Source organism: Notothenia coriiceps, unplaced genomic scaffold, assembly GCF_000735185.1.
Source record: "Notothenia coriiceps isolate Sejong01 unplaced genomic scaffold, NC01 NC01_scaffold00026101, whole genome shotgun sequence".
NCBI lineage: Eukaryota > Metazoa > Chordata > Actinopteri > Perciformes > Nototheniidae > Notothenia > Notothenia coriiceps.
The window spans coordinates 280,371-300,919 of NW_011358802.1; the positions used below are offsets into that span (position 1 = coordinate 280,371).

At 39.5% G+C, this 20,549-nt stretch overlaps 1 protein-coding gene across 1 annotated transcript in view; it reads right to left on the reverse strand.

Moving 5' to 3' along the window:
• The window catches only part of necab3 (N-terminal EF-hand calcium binding protein 3), a 21,468-nt gene extending 1,943 nt beyond the window's left edge, over positions 1 to 19,525 (reverse strand). Inside the window, exons 1-11 of the mRNA XM_010784103.1 lie at positions 19,222 to 19,525; positions 14,667 to 14,691; positions 7,819 to 7,927; positions 6,675 to 6,700; positions 6,323 to 6,420; positions 3,232 to 3,490; positions 2,976 to 3,055; positions 1,401 to 1,454; positions 1,082 to 1,194; positions 877 to 954; positions 616 to 707 (exon numbers count right to left, since the gene is read on the reverse strand). Of these exons, the coding sequence (XP_010782405.1) occupies positions 616 to 707; positions 877 to 954; positions 1,082 to 1,194; positions 1,401 to 1,454; positions 2,976 to 3,055; positions 3,232 to 3,490; positions 6,323 to 6,420; positions 6,675 to 6,700; positions 7,819 to 7,927; positions 14,667 to 14,691; positions 19,222 to 19,338 (1,051 nt within the window). The 5' untranslated portion in view covers positions 19,339 to 19,525. The remainder of the gene's footprint in view (positions 1 to 615; positions 708 to 876; positions 955 to 1,081; positions 1,195 to 1,400; positions 1,455 to 2,975; positions 3,056 to 3,231; positions 3,491 to 6,322; positions 6,421 to 6,674; positions 6,701 to 7,818; positions 7,928 to 14,666; positions 14,692 to 19,221) is intronic.
• Between the last annotated feature and the right edge of the window lie 1,024 nt (positions 19,526 to 20,549).

Genomic DNA, 20,549 nt, shown 5'->3' on the forward strand with positions numbered 1-20,549 from the left:
CTTTAATACTTTTCGCCTCATTCTGAAAGAAAGAAGTGAAATGTGCTAACGTGACGGCCGTCTTGGTGTGTGGTGCGAGACGGGAGATGTAGTTCATTGAATGGTTTAACACAAAAAAAAGTGTTACATTTTAATTTTTTTGACTTGCAAAATTATCTTTTAAATTGACAAACATCATATGTGTAATTCGTGGCACAATTCAAACGGAATCGAAAGATAATCTTTCTCTCTGACTCTCCGTTGACTTCAATATCTTTTCCGAAATAAGGTCCCCCGGAAAGGGAGGGACTTCGCCACTCTATCACCAGTAGTGAAAATGGTGGACAGTGAAAGAAGCAAAGTAAGTTTGGAGTATAAATGTAGTAATTCCTGAGCAGTAATGCCAACTTCTTTTCAATAAAAATAACTCTAAAAAGTCTGCAACAGCGGTGCCAACAATAATACCACTTGGAAATGCTACTTCTTTCATATAAATATACAGATTATAGCGGCAGACATGTGCTATCACATTTTACCAAAAGGCTATAATTTAATCTGATTTAAAATGTGTGAATCAAAGCGTTAACATAGCAGCTTTCAATAAGATAGTGAATATATTAAAGGTGTTGTTTCTACCTGGGAGGAGCATGGTGGAGACCATCTCCGGCTCTTCCAGTGAGTCGATGATGCAGCGCTGGAAGGTCTTACTGATGGAGGACTGCAGGTAGCTGTGGGGAAAGGAAAAGGATGAACCTGTCATTTGCCTCTCAGCTTGACAGTAATGCTTTCAAAGAGAGCTGTGAACAGCCTGGTGAAGAGGGAGCATTTTGGATCAGCAGTGAAGCTCTCTGAACATGTTTTTCTGTCTAATATGCTGTGAAGCTCTTCTGATCCTACCTCATCCAGGAGAGACGATCTTGCCAAAATTCGTACATGATGAAGCAAGATCTGTCTGGCAGGTTCTGGACTGAAACGCTACAAAAACAGACAGAGAGAAAAAAAGGGCAGTGGGGGGTTATCACATATGGTCTTGAAAATGTAAGCAATTTCAAGTGGCAGCATTACATCACAGAGAGGTCCTGAGGCAGAGAGAGGGACATACTGCAGGTTGTTAGGCTGGCTGCTGGTGGTCTCTGTGTAGATGTTAAGAGCTTGTTGAAACTGATCCACATCCTTCTCCTTCACAGACATTTGTCTTTGGATCAGAAGAATGTTCTGAAGAGAGAAAAAGTCATAATCTCATCTTCCATAACACATTTGCCTCATTTTGAATGTAGTTGTAATTGTAGAAGTGATTTCCAACTTTTCAAAGATGTCATATATAAATATAAAACATGTAACAATTACCAGTAAAATCCTTGCACATATATATTAATATAATATAATATAATCAGACACAAGCTCACACATGCTGGACTCACCGAATTGTATGTCCCTGCCAATGTGTCCTCTTTGAGAGGTTCAAGATGAGGGCTCTGAAAATAGGGACATAAATATTTTATGAGTGGTTATGAGCAGAACCAGAACCGAGTCCAGCAAAATAAGGGCCTGTATATACAATCTGTCACAAAGGATTGACTCCCACAAGGAAGCCATATTCATGTTAACCCTCCGACAGCCTAAACACTATAGTCTCTCTGCATGGCCGAGATAAGGACAAATAATCATTAGTGTGTTAGCAAGCAAGCTCATTATCCCCCAGGCTCTGATACAGTATCTAACCTTGGAGAAAGCCTAATCTATTATTGAAGATAAAATGCAAAGTAAAAAACGAAATAAATCCCACAGGAGAACCATAAAGCTACTGATGCTCTTATTCAGACCTACAGGCAACATATTGGTGGCCTTTTGTAAATGTCAGAACATTTTAAACATCTGTCAACATATTTGATCTGTGTTTCTGTTTAAAGCATTGAGTATTTCAGTGAATCACAGCATGGTTGCACAGCATGATATGTATGCATGACATTCGGTTTGTGTGGTTGAACACAGCTTGTGTTGTTGGCCTGAACAGCCACACACACTATTTACAGATTGTCCTCTGTCTGCTGGGCAAACACTGTGTCTCTGAAAACACACAGAAGAGCTCATACGGTCTGCTTTGACATCTCTGTCTGTAGCAGATGAGCATCTGTAATTAAACCTGATCTTCACAGAGCGCCATCACCAGACAAACCTTTTGGCAGCGTTTTTTGTCATTTCATACAACTGAAACTAAGCACGTTGTGTATATATAAAAGTAGAATAAAGAAGAATAAAAGGCAGAGTGGGATGGCAATGGATAGCCATGAACAGCCACATGCAGAATACTATCAATCACCATTGATGGTTATCATTCAAATTCAGAGTTTGCAAATGCAATGGATGATTTGTATATACGCTGATGATGAACACGATTTTATAAATGTGCACAGTGGTCTGTTGGATATGATGAGTGACCTGTACGGCAACCTAATAGTCTACAATCAGTGCCCATTCTGTCTGATAAAGATTCAAATACGTTTAGGTTCTCGAGGGGCAATTTGAATACATACAATATACATCATATATAACACAAAATCATACCGCACGAGATCCAAATCTCTTGCAATGCCAAGAATCTGCAGTTAAATTACATTTAGAGTTTTAAAGGACAGTCTCTATTATTGCAGAATACCAGGAGACTTAAGCTCCACCAGAATGCATCTAAAACTCATCATGTAAAAAAAAAAAAAAAAAATGACATGTAAATGGTGTTTAGGGTCAAATATAATCGTCTGTGCCTTGGAGAAGACCCTCACCAAAAATAAGACTTTTATAAACATTCAGGGCTGAGATTCTAAAAAATAATAATTTCTATAAAAGGAATTTATATTCATTTCGGGGATTTTGCCTCTGGAGTTAGATGGTTAGAGGGAAGATTTACATGATCATGTCTGTCCATTGTACTGTATATGAAGCAAGCAGTTAGCAGTTAGCTTATCTTAGCTTAGCACATCAACAGATTTTATACGGACCTCGCACTCCAGTTTGTCAATGAGTTGCTCCAGTTGGTTGATCTGGGAGCCCCAGTGGTTGTCTGACTCCACGCTGACCCCTGAACCCAGAAACAAAACATCAGCACAACACAGGAAGTCTGAACAATGACGGGATGCTTTTTGTTGTTGTTGTGAATATCCTCATGAGTTTAGTAGCTGCAATATGACCTTTTAAATAGTCAGTATTTTGCTCATATACAACCACTCTCTGAATCCCATTGTTCCTGGAACCTACCTGTGGTGAGCATGCCAGAGTACGGGTCGGTCGGGGAGAGACACATGTTCTTCTGGATGCGTCGGCCGGGGCGCTTGGGCACCCTCTGGATAGGAAGTTCCTCTGGGGTCTTCAGTATCCTCCTCCCAGTACAGCCCTGGTCATGAACCGCATCCATAGCGCAGTCCAGCGATGACTGGAGGGACTGCAGCTGGGTGGAGGTCTCCCTCAGCAGGAAACGTGTCACAAACTGACCCAGCACTGATGAACCCTGATAATCCTGAATAAAAGAGTGTGGGGACAAATAAAACAAGGTCAGCCATGATGGGGGAAAATATTTGTTTACTTTGCATTTTTCTCTCATTTCCTATCTCGAGAAATGTTTCTTGCATTCTTTCTGTTGATATGATCAAGGTTCAAGGTTCAAGGCTTTTATTGGTCATACGTACATAGCTACAGTGTAGTTATGACGATGAAAATCTTAGGTCACATGATGGTTTGTTAATGTTGTTTTCCAACAAAATTGAATGATTCTCAGATAATTTCTTATACCCTAGAAACCTTGAATTCAAGGTTGTTTGTGCTTTGTTAGGATTATGTGTCATTCTCCCTTTCAAAAAAGAATTGCACGTTATGAATCAGGTATCTCATGGCTGTTGTTTTGTTCAACAAATAAACATTGTGTCAGTCTGAGATCACACTGAATTAATGAATGGCAAACAGAAAGAGTGATAATGATGAGTGATGTGATGATAATGAATGGATGTGTAGTTTGTGGAGGATGTTCTATCTATACGGTAAGTGTCAGTGCAGTGGCTGCTTTTATTTCATGGGCAATGAACCCTGTCAAGATCACCATCAGTGTGACCAAATTCAGAAAATGTAAAAAGAAGATATTTGAAAAACGACCAGCCAGCTTTTATGTGATCCTCTTTCCAAAGTGTTCTCTTTCTCAGCAGAAGACATGAGGTTCATGATATGACAAATGAACCTCCGTCTTTGTCTCTATTTCTCCTTCCTTTCTTTCCGAAAAAGAGACTTGTTATCTCAGAGCACCATGAAGGACACATTTTACTCCGTGGATTTGATTATTTTACTATTTTCCCAGGCATTTGTAAAGCATTGTAAACTGGAGTTTATATGAACGTTTTATCCATATTATCAGTTTTGCTCGCTCTTGAGCACTGCTATAAGATCAGTTTTATCTTTGGTTCAGCAAAAAGAATATAATAAGGCTGATCTCAGGATAGCTAAAAGGGCAGCTGCTCTTCAGGGCAAAGAAAGCTTTTTGACTGACTAATAGCAGCATGAAAAATTCATGAGCTGTAGCCATGGGTGATATAGAGCAAGGAAAGGTATACAGGAGAAAAATAAAATGTCGGAGAAGATGGATGTTCGGAGACAGGAGATGAAACAGCGAAACAGAAGCGTGTGTCCAAAAGAGACGGGAAGAGACTGAAAGAATAGGAGATTTAAGCAGCGGAAAAATAATTGTGTGTTTGTGATACAGTGCTGTGGAGGACATCTGACGTCAGATCAGTGGGACAGCTGGGAGGTTTGTCAGCCTTAGTTACTGACAGCTACGCTCTACTAACGCTCTGAGTTCTCTCTCTACATCAGGAACAGCCTCTACCTGCACTGCAGTGAGAATGAGATGCTGAAATCAAGGATGCCAACCTCATAATAAGATATATTCCCAGCACCTGATTCTCTTCTCTTCCAAATTAAATTAAATATTCACCTAGCCTGCTTAACGTACAGGGTTAGCTAAGACCGATAAATAAGTGAGCCGAGCTATCGATTTTGTCTTAGAAGAAGTTCTCTGATGTTGCACAGCCCTGCATGTCGGGCGCAGACACTTTAATCCCCTCTACATCTCATGCAATACACTGCTTATTGGTTCTGCTCTACCGGGATTCAGACCAGGATTTCATAACGCTCTAATTAGCATATTTCACGTTCCAAGGCTGGTGATGTATACTGCAACTCGGCCTCATTATCTGGAGAACATGTGAAAGAAACAGTGCTGTAGGTTTCTCTCTTTTGAACTGAAAAGCATTGATCTCCATTTCAGCTCTATAGCCATACATTTACAATTAGGAGGGAACATGTGAGGAGTAAAACCAAAGGTATGAAAACATGTTAGGAATCTAGCTCCTGGATACTGGTTTGAAATAAAAAGCAAAAGATAATTCACAGTATGTGGTGTCGATTGAACAATGCAGTGCAGTCAGTGTTGTCGTGCGATGATGAAACACAAAAGTGCTTTTCTCTTTGTTATATCTTAGCTGAAAATCTTTGAGTTGATGATATCCGCAAGCACAATGTCCGTCAGTCAGACCACTTTGTTTCAGACTGAAATGTCTCTATAACTATTAGATGGATTGCCAATAAATTGTGTGCAGGCGTTATTTGTGCCCATTTCCTGTTGTGCCCTGGCTTTTCCTTTAGCACTTTCACATAGTTGTGAATGAAAGGTCTTAACTATCGGAGTAAAATTCGGACAATCATGACTCCTCATGATAAAATACTTCAGGGATCCTCCTTGTTTTGACCGAATATTAAGATATCTCCTTAGGCGCTCGGAAATGTTGCATTTTTTATGATTATTTGACATTTAATGGACTACACAATTAACTTGAAAAGAATAACACACAAAATTAGCCCATTATGATGATTTTTGCATAAAATCTTTAGTGGCTATCCAGCAGATTCACAGGGACAAACGTCTGCACATTTTTCTCACACTAAGTAGAACCATTTTTAAAAAAGGGGCGCCTGTGATTTCAGGTTCTGTGAGCTCATGTTTGAGAATGCATTGTGAGCGAAGAGAGGCGGCGCAGACAGCAGGCAGAGTCTGTCATGCTGGGCAGTTCTCTTGTAAAGGTGCGACAGCAGAGCGATCTCAAAGACGTCTGAGAGGGTTTCACACTGACAGCTGAGAGGCACAAACAAAAACAGCCTGAGTCTGAACGCTCGGAGGCATGACAGCCGCTTACAAATGTTCTACAAGCTGAAATGGATAAAAGTCCACTCATGTCGAGCTACATTCAATCATGTATTTTCTTGTTAAATTAATCATGGTGCAGGCGTGAAAGCAATAATCACTCACCTCTTTAGTTTTATCCATGGCCTTCAAAATGGCCACATTCAGCTTTTCCAGAGCAGACAGGACGTTGACGTATTCCCCCACATGTGGAGATAAGTACCCTGAAGGAGAAGTACATTAGTTGAGCATATTTTGTCGAATGACTAATAACATTGATTGCCTTAAATAGAATGAAAGTGGTCTGGTCCCTCCAATAATTACATCTACATTTCTGAGACTGGGACATGTTGCGTTTAAGTTATGGTGATTGTCAGACAATTCTAGCCAATAGAAATAGCTAAAAACATGAAAGCATTGGGCTTAAGTAATACATAAAGGTGATCATATCTGTGTAGCATGAATGACGCATGCTTACCTGAGAGTTTGTCTATGTCCAGGTTACTGTAAAGCAATGAGAAGAAAACAAAAATATTAAATAAAGTCTTTGGAAGCCTGAAATATTTTCCTCAAGTTGATTTTGATGTGTGAACCTCTGACTTTTTATCAAGAACGATTATCAGGTTATCATGTACTTAAACATTGGTAACTTAAACAAAATACCTTCAAAACACTCCCATCATCCTCAGCTGTACTTTATATTCAGTGTTAGTGTTATGTAGCTAGCACGATAGCCTTAAATAGGGAACTCTATACCTGCAAACATTGTAAATTACTTAAGATCACCAGTTAGCATTGTCGTTGCGAGCATGTTTGCATACTAACGTTTGCATCTATCTCAGTGCTCAGTTTTAGCCATGATCTCTGTTCGATTAGACAAAGACGCATTGATTTTCACTAAGTGCATAGACAATACACTATGCACAAGCACTACTGCCTTGCAACTAAACCTAGAACACTTTTACTGCACATTCAGTTACATAATATACCATCTTTATAGTAGTCATAACGTACTACAACATAAAGCGATTGACTAGACATTTGTATAGTCAAAGGCAAAAATGTCTGGGAATCATGTTTGTGTATATTAGAGTTGTTTCAATCAGAACTATTTACTTGCTGTAACAATACTTAAGACAATGGAAACTGGATTGGTTTTCATTATGTAACCTTATCTTTAAATGACAGATAGAGGTTAGCTGCTCGTTTGTGTATTGCAAGCTTTCTGTCTAAAGTTGACACCACACAAAAAAGGGTGCAGCTAAATCTGCCACACTTGAGAGGCAATTCTTTACTGTGATTGGTTGGTACTTCAGTGATGCCAACAGCAAAGAGGAGATTTCATTAGTTTTGTGCTCACAGACACAGCAAAAAAGTCCTATTGGGTTTTTCTTGGGCTACAATACCAGGCAATGTATTCCAATACATGTTAGTCGAATAGTGTTTGTTCTCATCTGCATGCAAATCGCAAACTCTGAGGCTTTAACACCAGAATTAGGGCTCCTTGTGGAATATTGACACAGTCTCTTCACTGAAGTGAGGTGTTGTTGACATCTCAACAGCAGAAGGGGCTGCAGATGGCAGCAGAGTTGGAGGACGTCCAAAAAGGAAGATAAGCTTACTCTGTCTGCTTCCTGTCGATGGAGGAATACAGCTCCTGCATTTGGTCGTCAGTGAGGATACCATCAGTAAAGTACGACTGGAACTCCTCCAAGGACAGCTTCCCGTCGTCTGAAAGGAGATAAACCGTGAAAATTACACTCACTGACGCCTCAGAGGTTTTATCACCCTAATGAAGAGTATTCACCATTATTCAAGTTAATGATACAAGGCTACTTTGACTTCACGTCACTAAATTATTTCCAGCGATAAACTCAGAGGTGCTGCGGCATATCATAGTATAAAAAAACTGTCTTTACTTAGCTTTAAAACCTCTGTCAATGATTAATCTTAGAGTGTTTCCCCAGAACCAAATGAAATGTGACAGTTATTTCCAATAAGGGACTCATTTACTGCTATTAATGATACTTTTTTAGTTAAGTGATAAAGACCAAAATCCAATCCATGCTCTTGGGAGTAATAATTACCTAAGTGAGGAACACATTTTCTTTTGAAACAACCCCAAATATAACTGCTTTAATTTCCTCAATCCTGAAACCTGATACTGTAAAATAAATGAACCAATGTTTGGATTTTTGGGCAACTTTATAGCAATCACAAAAGGTTGCACATCAATGAATCTTATAAGTGTCTGTAGCTAATGAACACAAAGACAAGTGTGCGATTAAGGTAATCACAGGCCACCTCTGAAGAGCAGTGTCATGTGACTCAGGCCTGCAGGGTGCGGTGGAAATTAGGAGCAGGGATTGAGGGATGGTTAGAGTAGTCAGAGCAGACCTTACTTGCAGAATAACTGCAGACGGTAATGAGATCTCTCCAGTCTTGCTCTGTAAGCATTGAAATCTTATGAGACCAGACTCTGATCCCCACCAGGCAGCAGAGCTCAAACTGAGTAAATCACATCATCATGTGTGAGAACTATTTTGAGTAGTTGCCATCTCTCACAATGGACAGCTTTGGACACCATACAGTAAAGGCTTGTTTGGGAGAGATTGGCTGATATCAGCAAGTTGTATTCTGTGTTTGTTACATTAAATAGCAAGTGAACTGTTAAACATTGTTTTGTTGTTATCATTAAACCCTTAAGGAGAAAAATCTGTGATTTCACGGAACATTTGTTGTGGCGTTAAACCTCAGATCGAAGATGAAACTATTTCAATAAAAATTCCCAACTCAAACTTTGCTGTAAAAATCTTCTTTTTCCAAATGATGTAGGAGTAACCACAATCTGTTGCACCTCTGACTCATTCTCCAGCCTTCTGCATTACAACTTCTTCAGCGTGGATTCACAATTAGAAGCCCGAATAGGAGTTTCAGTGCAGCTCAGATGGCACGTTACGCAAGCGTTCGCAGTTTCTCAGAGAGCAGAGCTGCAGTGATGGAGCTTCTAACTGTAGACAGTGTGTGTGTCACAAGCTAAAGGACAGTAATCTGTGCAGCAAGTGCTTTGCCTGAAAGATGTACGATTTGTTTCCACACTTAATTAGTAATTAGGCACTTAATAAGAATGTGCAGAAGTAGGCTTTGAAGCATTAAAAGTTAGTATTGAAACGATTACTCAATTAATTGATTAGTTAGACTCTCTTAGGCTGAGAGCATTGGAGTTTGTTTGGTAAAACACTTCAAGTGGTTTCAGTTTGCTGGCCAATGGAAAAATGATTGTCTACTCAAGTGGAAGGTTGCTTTTATAGCTTTTAGTTGACTAAACATATCAAAACCTTAGCCATAACTTAACTCTCCTTCAAACAGATCAAGATCTTTGTAGGGTTTGTTTTGAGAAGGCAAGGACACTCGTTTGTTTAGTCTATCAACAATAATTTAAGTGGTCTTACCTATTTCGTAAATCAGCTGTTGCTTCCTGATTCTCAAAAGTAAAGATTTTTTTTCTTTGTCTGTTTCTTCCACATGTGTTACCACTTTTATTGAAATAGTGAATGCACAGCTAAACTGTGTTACTGAAAACGAAGAATCTCATGCAGTTATGTGTGAGTGAACTAGCTGAACTGTTATCAACATTGAGCTTTCGAGGCAGTGAGATCCAATCAAAGATTATGCAGATTTTTATAGCATCGATCCCCAGCTTCGAGACTAACAACTGTCAATACAACACCTGTTAGAGCCATTTTCTGTGTTGACAATGAGTGTATTATTTTCTTATTAATTTAGATCTTAATATATTCTTTCCATTTATGTATTAGTACCGAATTAAATATTTGGTGAAAAACCTTGATTTACTGCGAGCCACACCTGTGATATAAGGAAGGGACTGAGCGTGAGGAGGAAATTGTCTCCAGCAATGAACGGGGAATCGGAACAGTCTTTGACCTCACGTTATACTGATAATTTTGTTTATTTTGTTTGTTTAAATATATGGAAGCAAATAAATCGGCCAAGGAAGGCAAAGAAATCAGCGCCTACAGAGCTTTATTTGGAAGGTTTTTAACGTGTGAGTCAAGAAGCGGATCCCTGTTGACGTGGCACAGTTTTTAGATATCCCACAAGAATGGGCCACGACATAGTCAAAGACTCCGGACCGCTGGAATAACTGATGTTAAAGACGCATCGCTGACTGGAATCCCGCCTTGGATATTTGTGAATGGAAGAAAGATACTCCGCGGACAGAGCGGAAGGATTGCGCAACGATCAGCTGTTGAGCCATGCGGAGGGCCGCGAGTAAATAAAAGACGGATAAAGTACAGTGAGTAAAGGACTAATATTAGGAATGAGATGAACTCTTAAGCCAGAAGAAAGATATTAAAGATGATCGGGATGTGGATATATGCTGGATGCCTGCCAAGATAAAGAAACGGAATGGAGCAGAGAGAAATGTTTGTGACGACGCAATGTTTGGATTAAAGTGCGGATTGAACGATCAAAAATAATTGATAAAGTGTGATCCTAAGGACAAGGAAATTATGTCATGATGGCTGATGAACCTGATAAAATAGACAATGAGTTAAAAACTCTCAGTGCGAAGCGCAGAGGGAAACTGGGCGCGTGCACNGAACGGGCCATAAACTTTAAAGTGACCGTCAACACAAATCTGACTGTGGAAGATATGGACAATGCTGAAATGGCCATACTTGCATTTGAACAAAGGCAACACTTTGCACAGGACATTAACCTCCTTGAAAAAAGGAAATACTGCCTAAAAAGACAGCCCTATATTACAAATGGACCCAATCCTTTATCAAGGTATACCGAGAGTTGGGGGAGGATTAACAGATCAGCTATGCCAGTAAATGCTAAGAATCCCATAATCCTGCCCAAAAAATCCCACATATCAGAAATCATTCTAAGACACATACACATCCAAGTTGGTCACTCTGGAAGAAATCACATGCTGTCTAAACTAGGACAAAAATATTGGATGTCCTCTGCAAACTCCTCTGCACGAAAGATCATCAGAAACTGTGTTTTCTGCAGACGTATGCAGTCTAAAGTAGGAGAGCAAAAGATGGCAGATCTTCCTCAGGACCGCGTGATGCCAGATTTGCCACCTTTCACTGCAGTTGGCATGGACTATTTTGGACCGTTTGAGATAAAGCGAGGTCGGACTAATGTGAAACGATGGGGTGTAATCTTCACATGCCTTACTAGCCGTGCAATCCACCTTGAAGTGGCTAGTAGTTTGGACACAAACTCCTGCATCAATGCAATAGGAGATTCTTATGTCGTAGAGGTACTGTGAAAACCATCAGATCTGATCAAGGTACAAATTTCATTGGTGCGCAAAAGGAGCTTGAACAATCATTAAAGGAACTAAACCACGACAAAATCCAAAGCAACCTTCTCTAAGAAGGGATCGAGTGGATATTCAACCCAGCAGCAGGCCCTCACCACGGAGGCGTATGGTAGCGACTCATCAAGTCACTAAAAAAGATTCTGAGCTCTGTGGTAAGAGAACAAGTCATGGATTATGAGGCATTGCAAACAGCCTTATGTGAAGTGGAAGCTATAATGAATGATAGACCCATCACAACCATAACAAATGACTTGAATGATGTGGAGCCTTTAACACCTAATCATCTGCTTCTGCTCAAAACTAATCCTGTTATGCCACCTGGACTCTTCGTGAAGGAGGACCTGTACTCAAGAAGAAAATGGAGACAGGTACAATATCTGGCTGATCTTTTCTGGAAGAGATGGGTCAGAGAATATCTTCCAACAATGCAACAGCGAAATAAATGGAATAAGATCAGAAGGAACTTTCTTCCTGGAGATCTCGTTGTTATTGTGGACGATTCGGCTCCCAGAAACTCCTGGGTGCTAGGACGGATTCTGAAGACCCTGCCAGGAAGTAAAGGGCTTGTCCGAAGTGTTCTAGTTAAAACAAAAACAAGTGTTTTACAGAGGTCTGTCAACAAACTCTGTTTGCTCCTGGAAGCTGGAGATTAAGTGGACTACTACTACTGTCTGAAGCTAGAAAAATCGATTTTTTTATTTTTTATGAACTCAAGATGAATCTCATCTATGAACTCTGACAAGAAGAAAATGAATATATTTGTTTTGAATATTGGCTCTATTTATTATTTGGATGGTTTTTAACGTGTGAGTCAAGAAGCGGATCCCTGTTGACTTGGAACAGTTTTTAGATATCCCACAAGAATGGGCCACGACAACACCTCTGATGGATAATCATCAGCACCTCATAACAGCATCGAGGCAGTTCAATAGCTTTAATTGTTTGATTTCAAACCAAGCAACACTGCAGCTCTACCTGCAACCCTAATGAAAACCTCTCCCTGTGCTGATGCTTGAGTCTTTTCAGGAATGAGCTTCCTTATGGGTAGCCCGAAGCTAAAAGCCCTCAAGAGAATCTTAGCAACAAATCATCTTTTCATTAAATCCAAAAGTGCAAGAGAAATTCATTGATAGGAATAGTTTGAAGAATATATAGGGTTGATCATTTGTTTGTATTTCTTGTTCAGTGTATTTAGAAAAGCACGTTCTTACAAGTTGTCCAAATTCCAGGTATCAAAACTGTCTTGACCAATTTATGATGACATTGTGTTCCTAAAATGTAAAAATGAGAGCCAGATATCAGCTTCTCAGCCATTACTGATAATGTTCCTCTCTTTCAACTAAAGCAGCAGCTCTTCTGTACATCCATGCATCCTTTGAGGAATCTGCTGCAGTCTACAATCCTCTGCAGGAAGTACAGCACAAAGGATGTGAGGCAGAAACCTCTCACCGGTTACTATTGAGTTAGTGTCAAGAGGGAATAAGCCAAACTCCCCTAAGCACCTAAAATTTAAATCGAAACCGTTTTCAAATCATGAAAAATAAATGAAGTAAAACACTGCCTTTTTGTGTTATAAAACTTCCAACAAAACCAATCAATGGCCTTGACTAATCATTGTTTGCACTGCTTGTTATAAAAATCCAGCTCATATGAAAATACTTCAGTCTATTTGTATGAAAGTCTCCTCGTTAACTTTGAAATACTGAAAACTAATTGCCTATTTATCAGGGATTTCTATATTGGATTTTAATATATTGATCAGATGCGTGTGTGCATGTCTGAGCTCAGTGTGCGTCAATATAAGTGGATTAGAATCTCAGCACGAGGCTTCCAGTTTGTACTTATTGTTCGTGTAATATACAATTGTTGTATTGCTTCTTAAAACTATAATTCCTCATTAAAACAGCGTGGAGGAATAAGAGTGTAGCTGGTTGGTAGCCAGCCCCTCATTATGTGGTAAATCCGCAGTGCTCCAGGCGCCTCACGGCAGCCCACTCAGTGCTGGTTGGCTCTCCTCTCCGGTGCACGACTCAGTGAGTTTGTGACGAGGAGAACCGAGCAGAGCTGCAAATGTAAGATAGCTAACACAAACATACGCCAGAGTTCTCTTTCTGTATCTCCCTTCGATTTACACAGAGTGAAAAATAAAAGCTTTGTGTGAGAGCTAGAGGGCGGCGCGTGGTGTGAAAGAACTGGAGGAGCAAAAAGCTTCACGAAAATGCAAGATGGAGATACAGTATATTGACCAAAACGGAATTAACCTCTATTTCTATTAAAGTCCCATCAGCCACAAGTAGGGGAGACACAACTTGAAGTATGGAATTTGCAAGGACCCCCCGCCTCATAGCGGCACATGTTGGTTCATTAATCCCACTCTTATGTAACACATTCACCGCCCCCCCCCCCAGGGAAACTGATCAGAGTTTGTCTCTACTCTGCATGCATGTATCTTTTGCATTTCACATTCCATATAATGGGAGATGCAGTGCATGAATAGAAAATTAAGAGCACAAACATGTTCCTGTTTGTCAGCACTGTTTCTTTTCATGCAGAGCCGAATGTTCTATGTTTTCCCAGGAGATATGCGAGAGGGGGTGCTTCCTTTGAAGTAAGAGTCCACATACATTTAAATGTAACTGTAAAACATTAATCAAATGTAATGGTGATATGTTTGCAGGGGGAATATATTAAAGTCGCATTAGGTGCAAGTCTCCAGTGAATTTGGAGATAAACGTTTATTTTCTACTGATTATGTGAGGAAGATTATATAAGGTTCAGGTTTGAGTATTTTGTGGTCTCACTGAGGTTTGATCATTGGGAATCATTGAGCCGAGCATTGCAGGGCACCCTGTCAGATTCAATCACATCCCAAAACCAAAAAGATGCAGCTGCACCTGACCTTTGTTATTTATAGCGTTTCTTCGATCTCAAGGATGGCCATAACACAGATGCACCAATAAACCCCTTCAGAGACTAAACTGTCTGAACAGAACCATCAAAGTAATTCTTTTTTATTTCTCTGGTGCATCTAAATTTGCAACGAGGCTCTTAATTGAATTTGAACTAGCTGTGTAGTCTAATTAGCTGAAGGATTTGCTTACTCACCATTTTTGTCTGCCCGGCGGAATATCTGCAATAAGAGGAGAAGATCATGTTAACGTTTTTGTTTACAGGCATAGATGATAGAAAGTGGAAGAATTTAAAAACATAATTCAACTATATTGAAAGAGGAAGACGAGTTTGGTGAGTGGTTTATTATTTTATATGTAGGATATATAAGAGGAGCTGTAATTTCCACAATTCAATAACAAAAGAGACGTCTCAGGAAATGAAAAGCTGATATTTATATTCACCCGACAGGAGCTGTGGAATAATAGCTTTTATGTTTTTCTCTCTCCGGGCATTGAAAAGGATCATGCTGTTTCCCTGGTTTTGTGCAAATTCTGCGAGCAGGATGTAACAGTCCTTTGAATTCCTTGATTTATGCTATGCACACTCTAATGAAGTCATCACTGATATCTTTCATCCCATCTCTGTGTAACACCCAACCTGAGAAGTCTGATCCGTTGGAGTGAAAGGTATTTTGTGTGAAAGTGGCACCTCTTTTATTTTAAAGTGTTTTTTTTTTGTTCCTGCTCAATCAGCCTGTGTGGACTGATAGAGTCCAGTGACTGGTTGATTTAGTGTTTCATCAGAGTATACATCCAGCTGTCACCTTTCTAGCACATCAGAGCGTAAAGGACACGCTCTGCTCACATCCTCTCAATTCAATACACATCCACTGAGCCTCAAAGAAATCTATATGAGAAAGAATGATACTGAGGGTGTGTACAGAAAGAGAAAAATGGCACTGAATGTCTCAGGAACCTTCAAAGGTGTATGCTCCAATTCAGAGGGCCCTTGAAGGCCCTTGAATGTTGTACATTTAGCATTATTGCTGATGACTTTTGAAACACATACTGAACAGTTTCAGGGATTTTCCTACAGCCCCTGGTTTCCATGTATCCCTTTGTAGTCTTGATTATTATTCACACTTAAAAATAATAAAGGACTGTATGCTCTCATGTATAACCTCAGTTTTCCTAGGTTCAGGGAAACTAAAAAAGAAAAGGACGTTTCTGTGAAACGTAAAAAGGTCTCGGGAGGCTTTAATACACAGGTTTATTCATGTATTTGATACCTGTGTTACCTGTGTTACTCATGTTTTATGTTTATTTGATTAGCTTTGCTTTTATAATGACTGTTTTTGAATGTAATTCTATAACGTGTTTCTGCTGCACTATTTCTTAATGCTCTCAATGTCTTTTATTTTTGTAAAGCACTTTGAATAGCCTTGTGTTGAAAGGTGATATATAAATAAACTTGCCTGCCATGCATTACATTTATTTCCTAAAAGGGTTGGAACCAAGATATACACAAAGTAAGGACCTTTACTGTCCAAAATATAGACATTACATTAACATTGCTTTAGCTGACCTTTTATCCAAAGTGGACTGAAATAAGTAGCATTCGAGCCGGAAGATGCAACCTTGAAGAAAACAGAATCATATAAGTACATCAGGTTTCATAGAGCCAAACATTTCAAGTGCTACTCAACTGGCTTTAGATAAGCCAGCCCTTTATTAGTATATAAGTGCTTTGTTAGCAGTTTCTTTGTTAGTAATTCTATCGCTCGAAAGAGAAGAGTTTTCAGTCTGCGCCGGAAGATGTGCAAGCTTTCTGCTGTCCTGATTTCAATGGGGAGCTCATTCCACCATTTTGGAGCCAGGATAGCAAACCCACGTGTTTTTGCTGATGGGAACTTGGGTCCCCCTCGCAGTGCGGGTGCAGCGAGCTGTTTGGCTGATGCAGAGCGGAGTGCACGTGCTGGGGTGTACAGTTTAACCATGTCCTGGATGTAGGAAGGGCCAGATCCATTCGCAGCATGGTACGCAAATACCATTGTTTTGAAGTGGATTCTAGCAGTTACTGGAAGCCAGTGAAATGAGCGGAGGAGCGGAGTGGTGTGGGAGAATTTTGGAAGGTTGAAGACCAGACAAGCCGCTGCATTCTGGATAACAGTACATTTTAAAAGCTAGACCTAAAAAATAAATACTGTAAGTACCAATAACATATACTACTACAAACATTCAAAACAAATCAAAAATACTCAAATAGCTAAAACACAAATGACACTGCTCATTGATAATTAGACCAAAAGTGAGCCCTGAAGCAATAACAGGTAATTAGATAAGTCAAAATACAGTGTTGAAACTCAATTTACAAAACATTCAGTACTACTAGTGCTCTGATTAAATACCAGCAAAGAAAAAGCTACTGTATAAAGATTTGTAATCAAACATTAGCCATATATATATATTTGGTTTATTTCTGATTTGTCTGATAACCTTTAAATGCCTCATTTGCCTTTTACAGGTATCATCCCCGGAGTGACGAGCAGCCATGAAGGCTTTTGGCTGCAGGTAATGCCATGTAACCTGGAAGCTGTGTCATCACTGTCAAATGTACCCAAATTCCTCAAAGTGCTGATCTTGTGTAGCATGCCTCAGAGGAAGCCAAAAGAGAGTTGCTCCGTAAATTAAATCTGGGAAACAAATTGAGAACGTCGGCTCTGGAGAAACCTGAGGAGGAGATTCACTGGTCTTCATTCCTCCATTGTGTCGTTAAGAATGAGTCAATGAAGCTCTTCTAAAAGCAGTGTTAGCTGCTTGGATGCTGCTCGGTTGTAATTTCCTATGGGGGCTGTTGATGTCACACTGACTCATATTGATCACAATAAAACTACAGCAGGTAGACCGACACCTACAGCACATCTTCAGTAGAGCTGCATCCTTTAGCTGACTAATCCGATAGTCGAATGAGTCAAAAGGATTGCAAACAATGTTGAAAATCAATTCAAACATTGAAATGACTTTTTCAAATCTGAATTCAACGCTGAAGTCAGATTTGATGCAAAAAATACAAAAACGTTCAGCCTCTCAAATTCAGAGTTTTCTGTTAATTTATACATTGAACAAAAGATCTTTGGGTTTTGACTGACAAAACAAGAAAGTCATCACCTGGGACTTTAAGAAACAGGGATGGACATTTCTAATTTCATTTATCAAATGATTAATAACAATAATTGTTATACTGATCAGAATTACTCGTGAATTGCAGATCTACAGAAACCCGGTTGTTTATCAAACGCATGACACTACCTCCAATTAGCCTCTCAAGCTTACTTTAAAGGGCCTTATATTATGCTAATACTCAGGTTCGTATTTGCATTTTGAGCCTCTATTTTTCTCTTGTGCTGCAGCACCTCTTTTCACCCTCTGTCTGAAACCAGAGCCCAGTCTGCTCTGATTGGTTAGCTGGCCGGCTCTGTTGTGATTGATCAACTGCTTAGAGATGTCCTGCCCCAGGAGGGAGTATTTGGGAAAGAAACTTTGCACAAAAACCTATATAACACACTAAAGGAAAGGGAAAATCACAAAAAGCATAATAGGGCAGTCCTTCAGCTTGACTGATTATAGACAAACATCCTATTTTAGAGGGACTGATATCGGCAAACATTACATTTTCAGTTTTTCCTGCAGATATGTGGGCACCAAAATGGTTCAGGTTCAAAGAGAAAGAGAGACATGCAGGTCAATGACAGTCAAGTTAGAAAGTTGACCTCCAGCGAGTGTACCATTTATTTCTGCAGTTGTTTATGAAGAAAGGACAGTCCGCCAGCAACAGTAATAGGTTCAGTAAACAAAGGTTATGGGCTGGAGCAAATAGATGCTGACTGCATTTGAACAAATGCATACCTTCTGCAGGCTTACTGCCCCCCTCTAGCTAGCCAATTATCTGCCAGGAGGAAATTTAGTTACGGCCAGCTGTCAGGAAGGCTGGAAAATGATGCTGCTGATCAGTTTTTGTATTTGTGTCGTGAGTAGCCCAGAGGCAAACAGCCATAGAGGCTTCAAACACAAAGCAATGTTTTTTTATAAATATGTATATGGATGGTTCACCATATTTTTCACCACTGTAGCAAAAGGCAGCCGAGTAGAGGAACATTTCTGTGCATATTAATGTAACCCTCTCTCAAGCAACACTCTTACTCCTGATTAAATAATTCAGGATGTAACATCCATCTATTTTTATGTTTCTGTTTGCAGCTGTGTGAAGGGAAAGCTGCTCATTAAAAAATCATTGCATATCATGCTTTATATATCATGTTTCTTCTAGGGTACAACCAATGTCATGAGCCTCGTCATCATGTGGGGGGAAATGAAAAAACAACCAAATTCAAACAATCACATTGTGGTGCTTTACAGACCAAATGAATAAAATGGTTTGTCAGATGAATGTGTTGAGGCATTTATTTTTGTCATTCACGCACTAATGGGCATCTCAACTCACCTTGCTTACATAATAGGGCTGCTGCACATCAAGCACGATGTGAATGGACGGCTCCCTACCTCCATTTAAACCATTCATAAAGTGCAAGATGAAGGACGGTGTATTACTCATATTGCACCTCTGAAAGACGACCCTCCTCCAAAACAGATATAAATATGTATACAATCATGCTTCAAAAAACCAAACCATACTTCTTAGTGAGAAGGGGGGATTTTTTGCCTATATTGCCAATTAAACATTGGAAAAAAACAAGAAAGGGTGCACTTACATCATGAAAAAGAGAGATGCTTTGATTTTGGTTGCGGTCCAGCTCCTTCTGCTTCCTCATGTGATCGTGTTTTGCAGACTGAAGACACATGGTGATCATCTCCGTGCAGGCCAGCATCTTGACGCTTTCGATGCGATTTCTGATTTAAAATTGTAAAAAGATTGTCCGGATCCTGTGCTTTTGGGAGGGTTGTCCTTGTCAGGGTGGTTGGTGGAGGATGATGTTGAAACTGTGATCCAGTCAGGAGGAGATGTGGACCCTGCCTGCTGCCCTCTGCCTGCTGCACGTCCACTAACTCCGCCTCTACACGAGCAGCGATTCATAAAATGCACCATCTGCTGGTGAGAATACACACACACACACACACAGACAGACAGACAGACAGACAGACAGACAGACACACACACACACACACACACACACACACACACACACACACACACACACACACTGTGAGATGAAACAATGTGAGGTTTTCAGAGAACAGCTGATCAAAAGAGCTGAAATTGACAGGCAGTAAACTATTTATCTAGATTGATTTGAATTTTAAATAAATAATCTGTTGAAGTTCAAATTAAAAACCGTTATTGTCATATTTACAGCTACCGTGTAGTTATTATGGCAATGACCAAGTCCAAGACTCCAACAATTCAACATAAATATATATAAGATAAAACAATAAATCAAATAAAAAACAATAAAAGTACTGCAAAACAAAATTGCAAGACTAACGTGCATGCAGGAGAACTATACAGGTTAACTAAAATTAGAAGGTAAAATTAAATGTTGTACAGTGATATAAAAATACTGCCTATTGTATTGTATGGCTTATTAATGTGTCAATATACCATTTATATTCCTCAAAAATTGTGAGTTAATTTGACTTCATTGTGTATAACGTGTAAGCAGATTAAGTAGTTATTAGAATTAGCCTTCTTCAAACTCAGATTAAGTGAGATGACCACTGTAAACACTGTAGAGTCCCTTCACATGAAGGAGTGTCACATATTACATGGAACCCTATCAGCATCTCTGCACCTCCCATAATACACCAGGGTGGAACTACACTGTAAATATACTCTGTTACAAGCAAAACTCCTCATAGTCTTAAAGTGATAGTTTAATCAATCAAAAGTAAATCTGCTGTTACATGTTATGCTGCTATATATTATATCATTATCTAATTATTAGGACGCATGATTTTTTTGGTATGCAACTACATCTACAAATATTTGTAAATCGTGTATTCGTCTGATGGTTAGTTTCTCCATTATTGATCGTTTGGTTTGTTTAAACTCTGAAATAGCTGAAAAATAATGTTACAATTA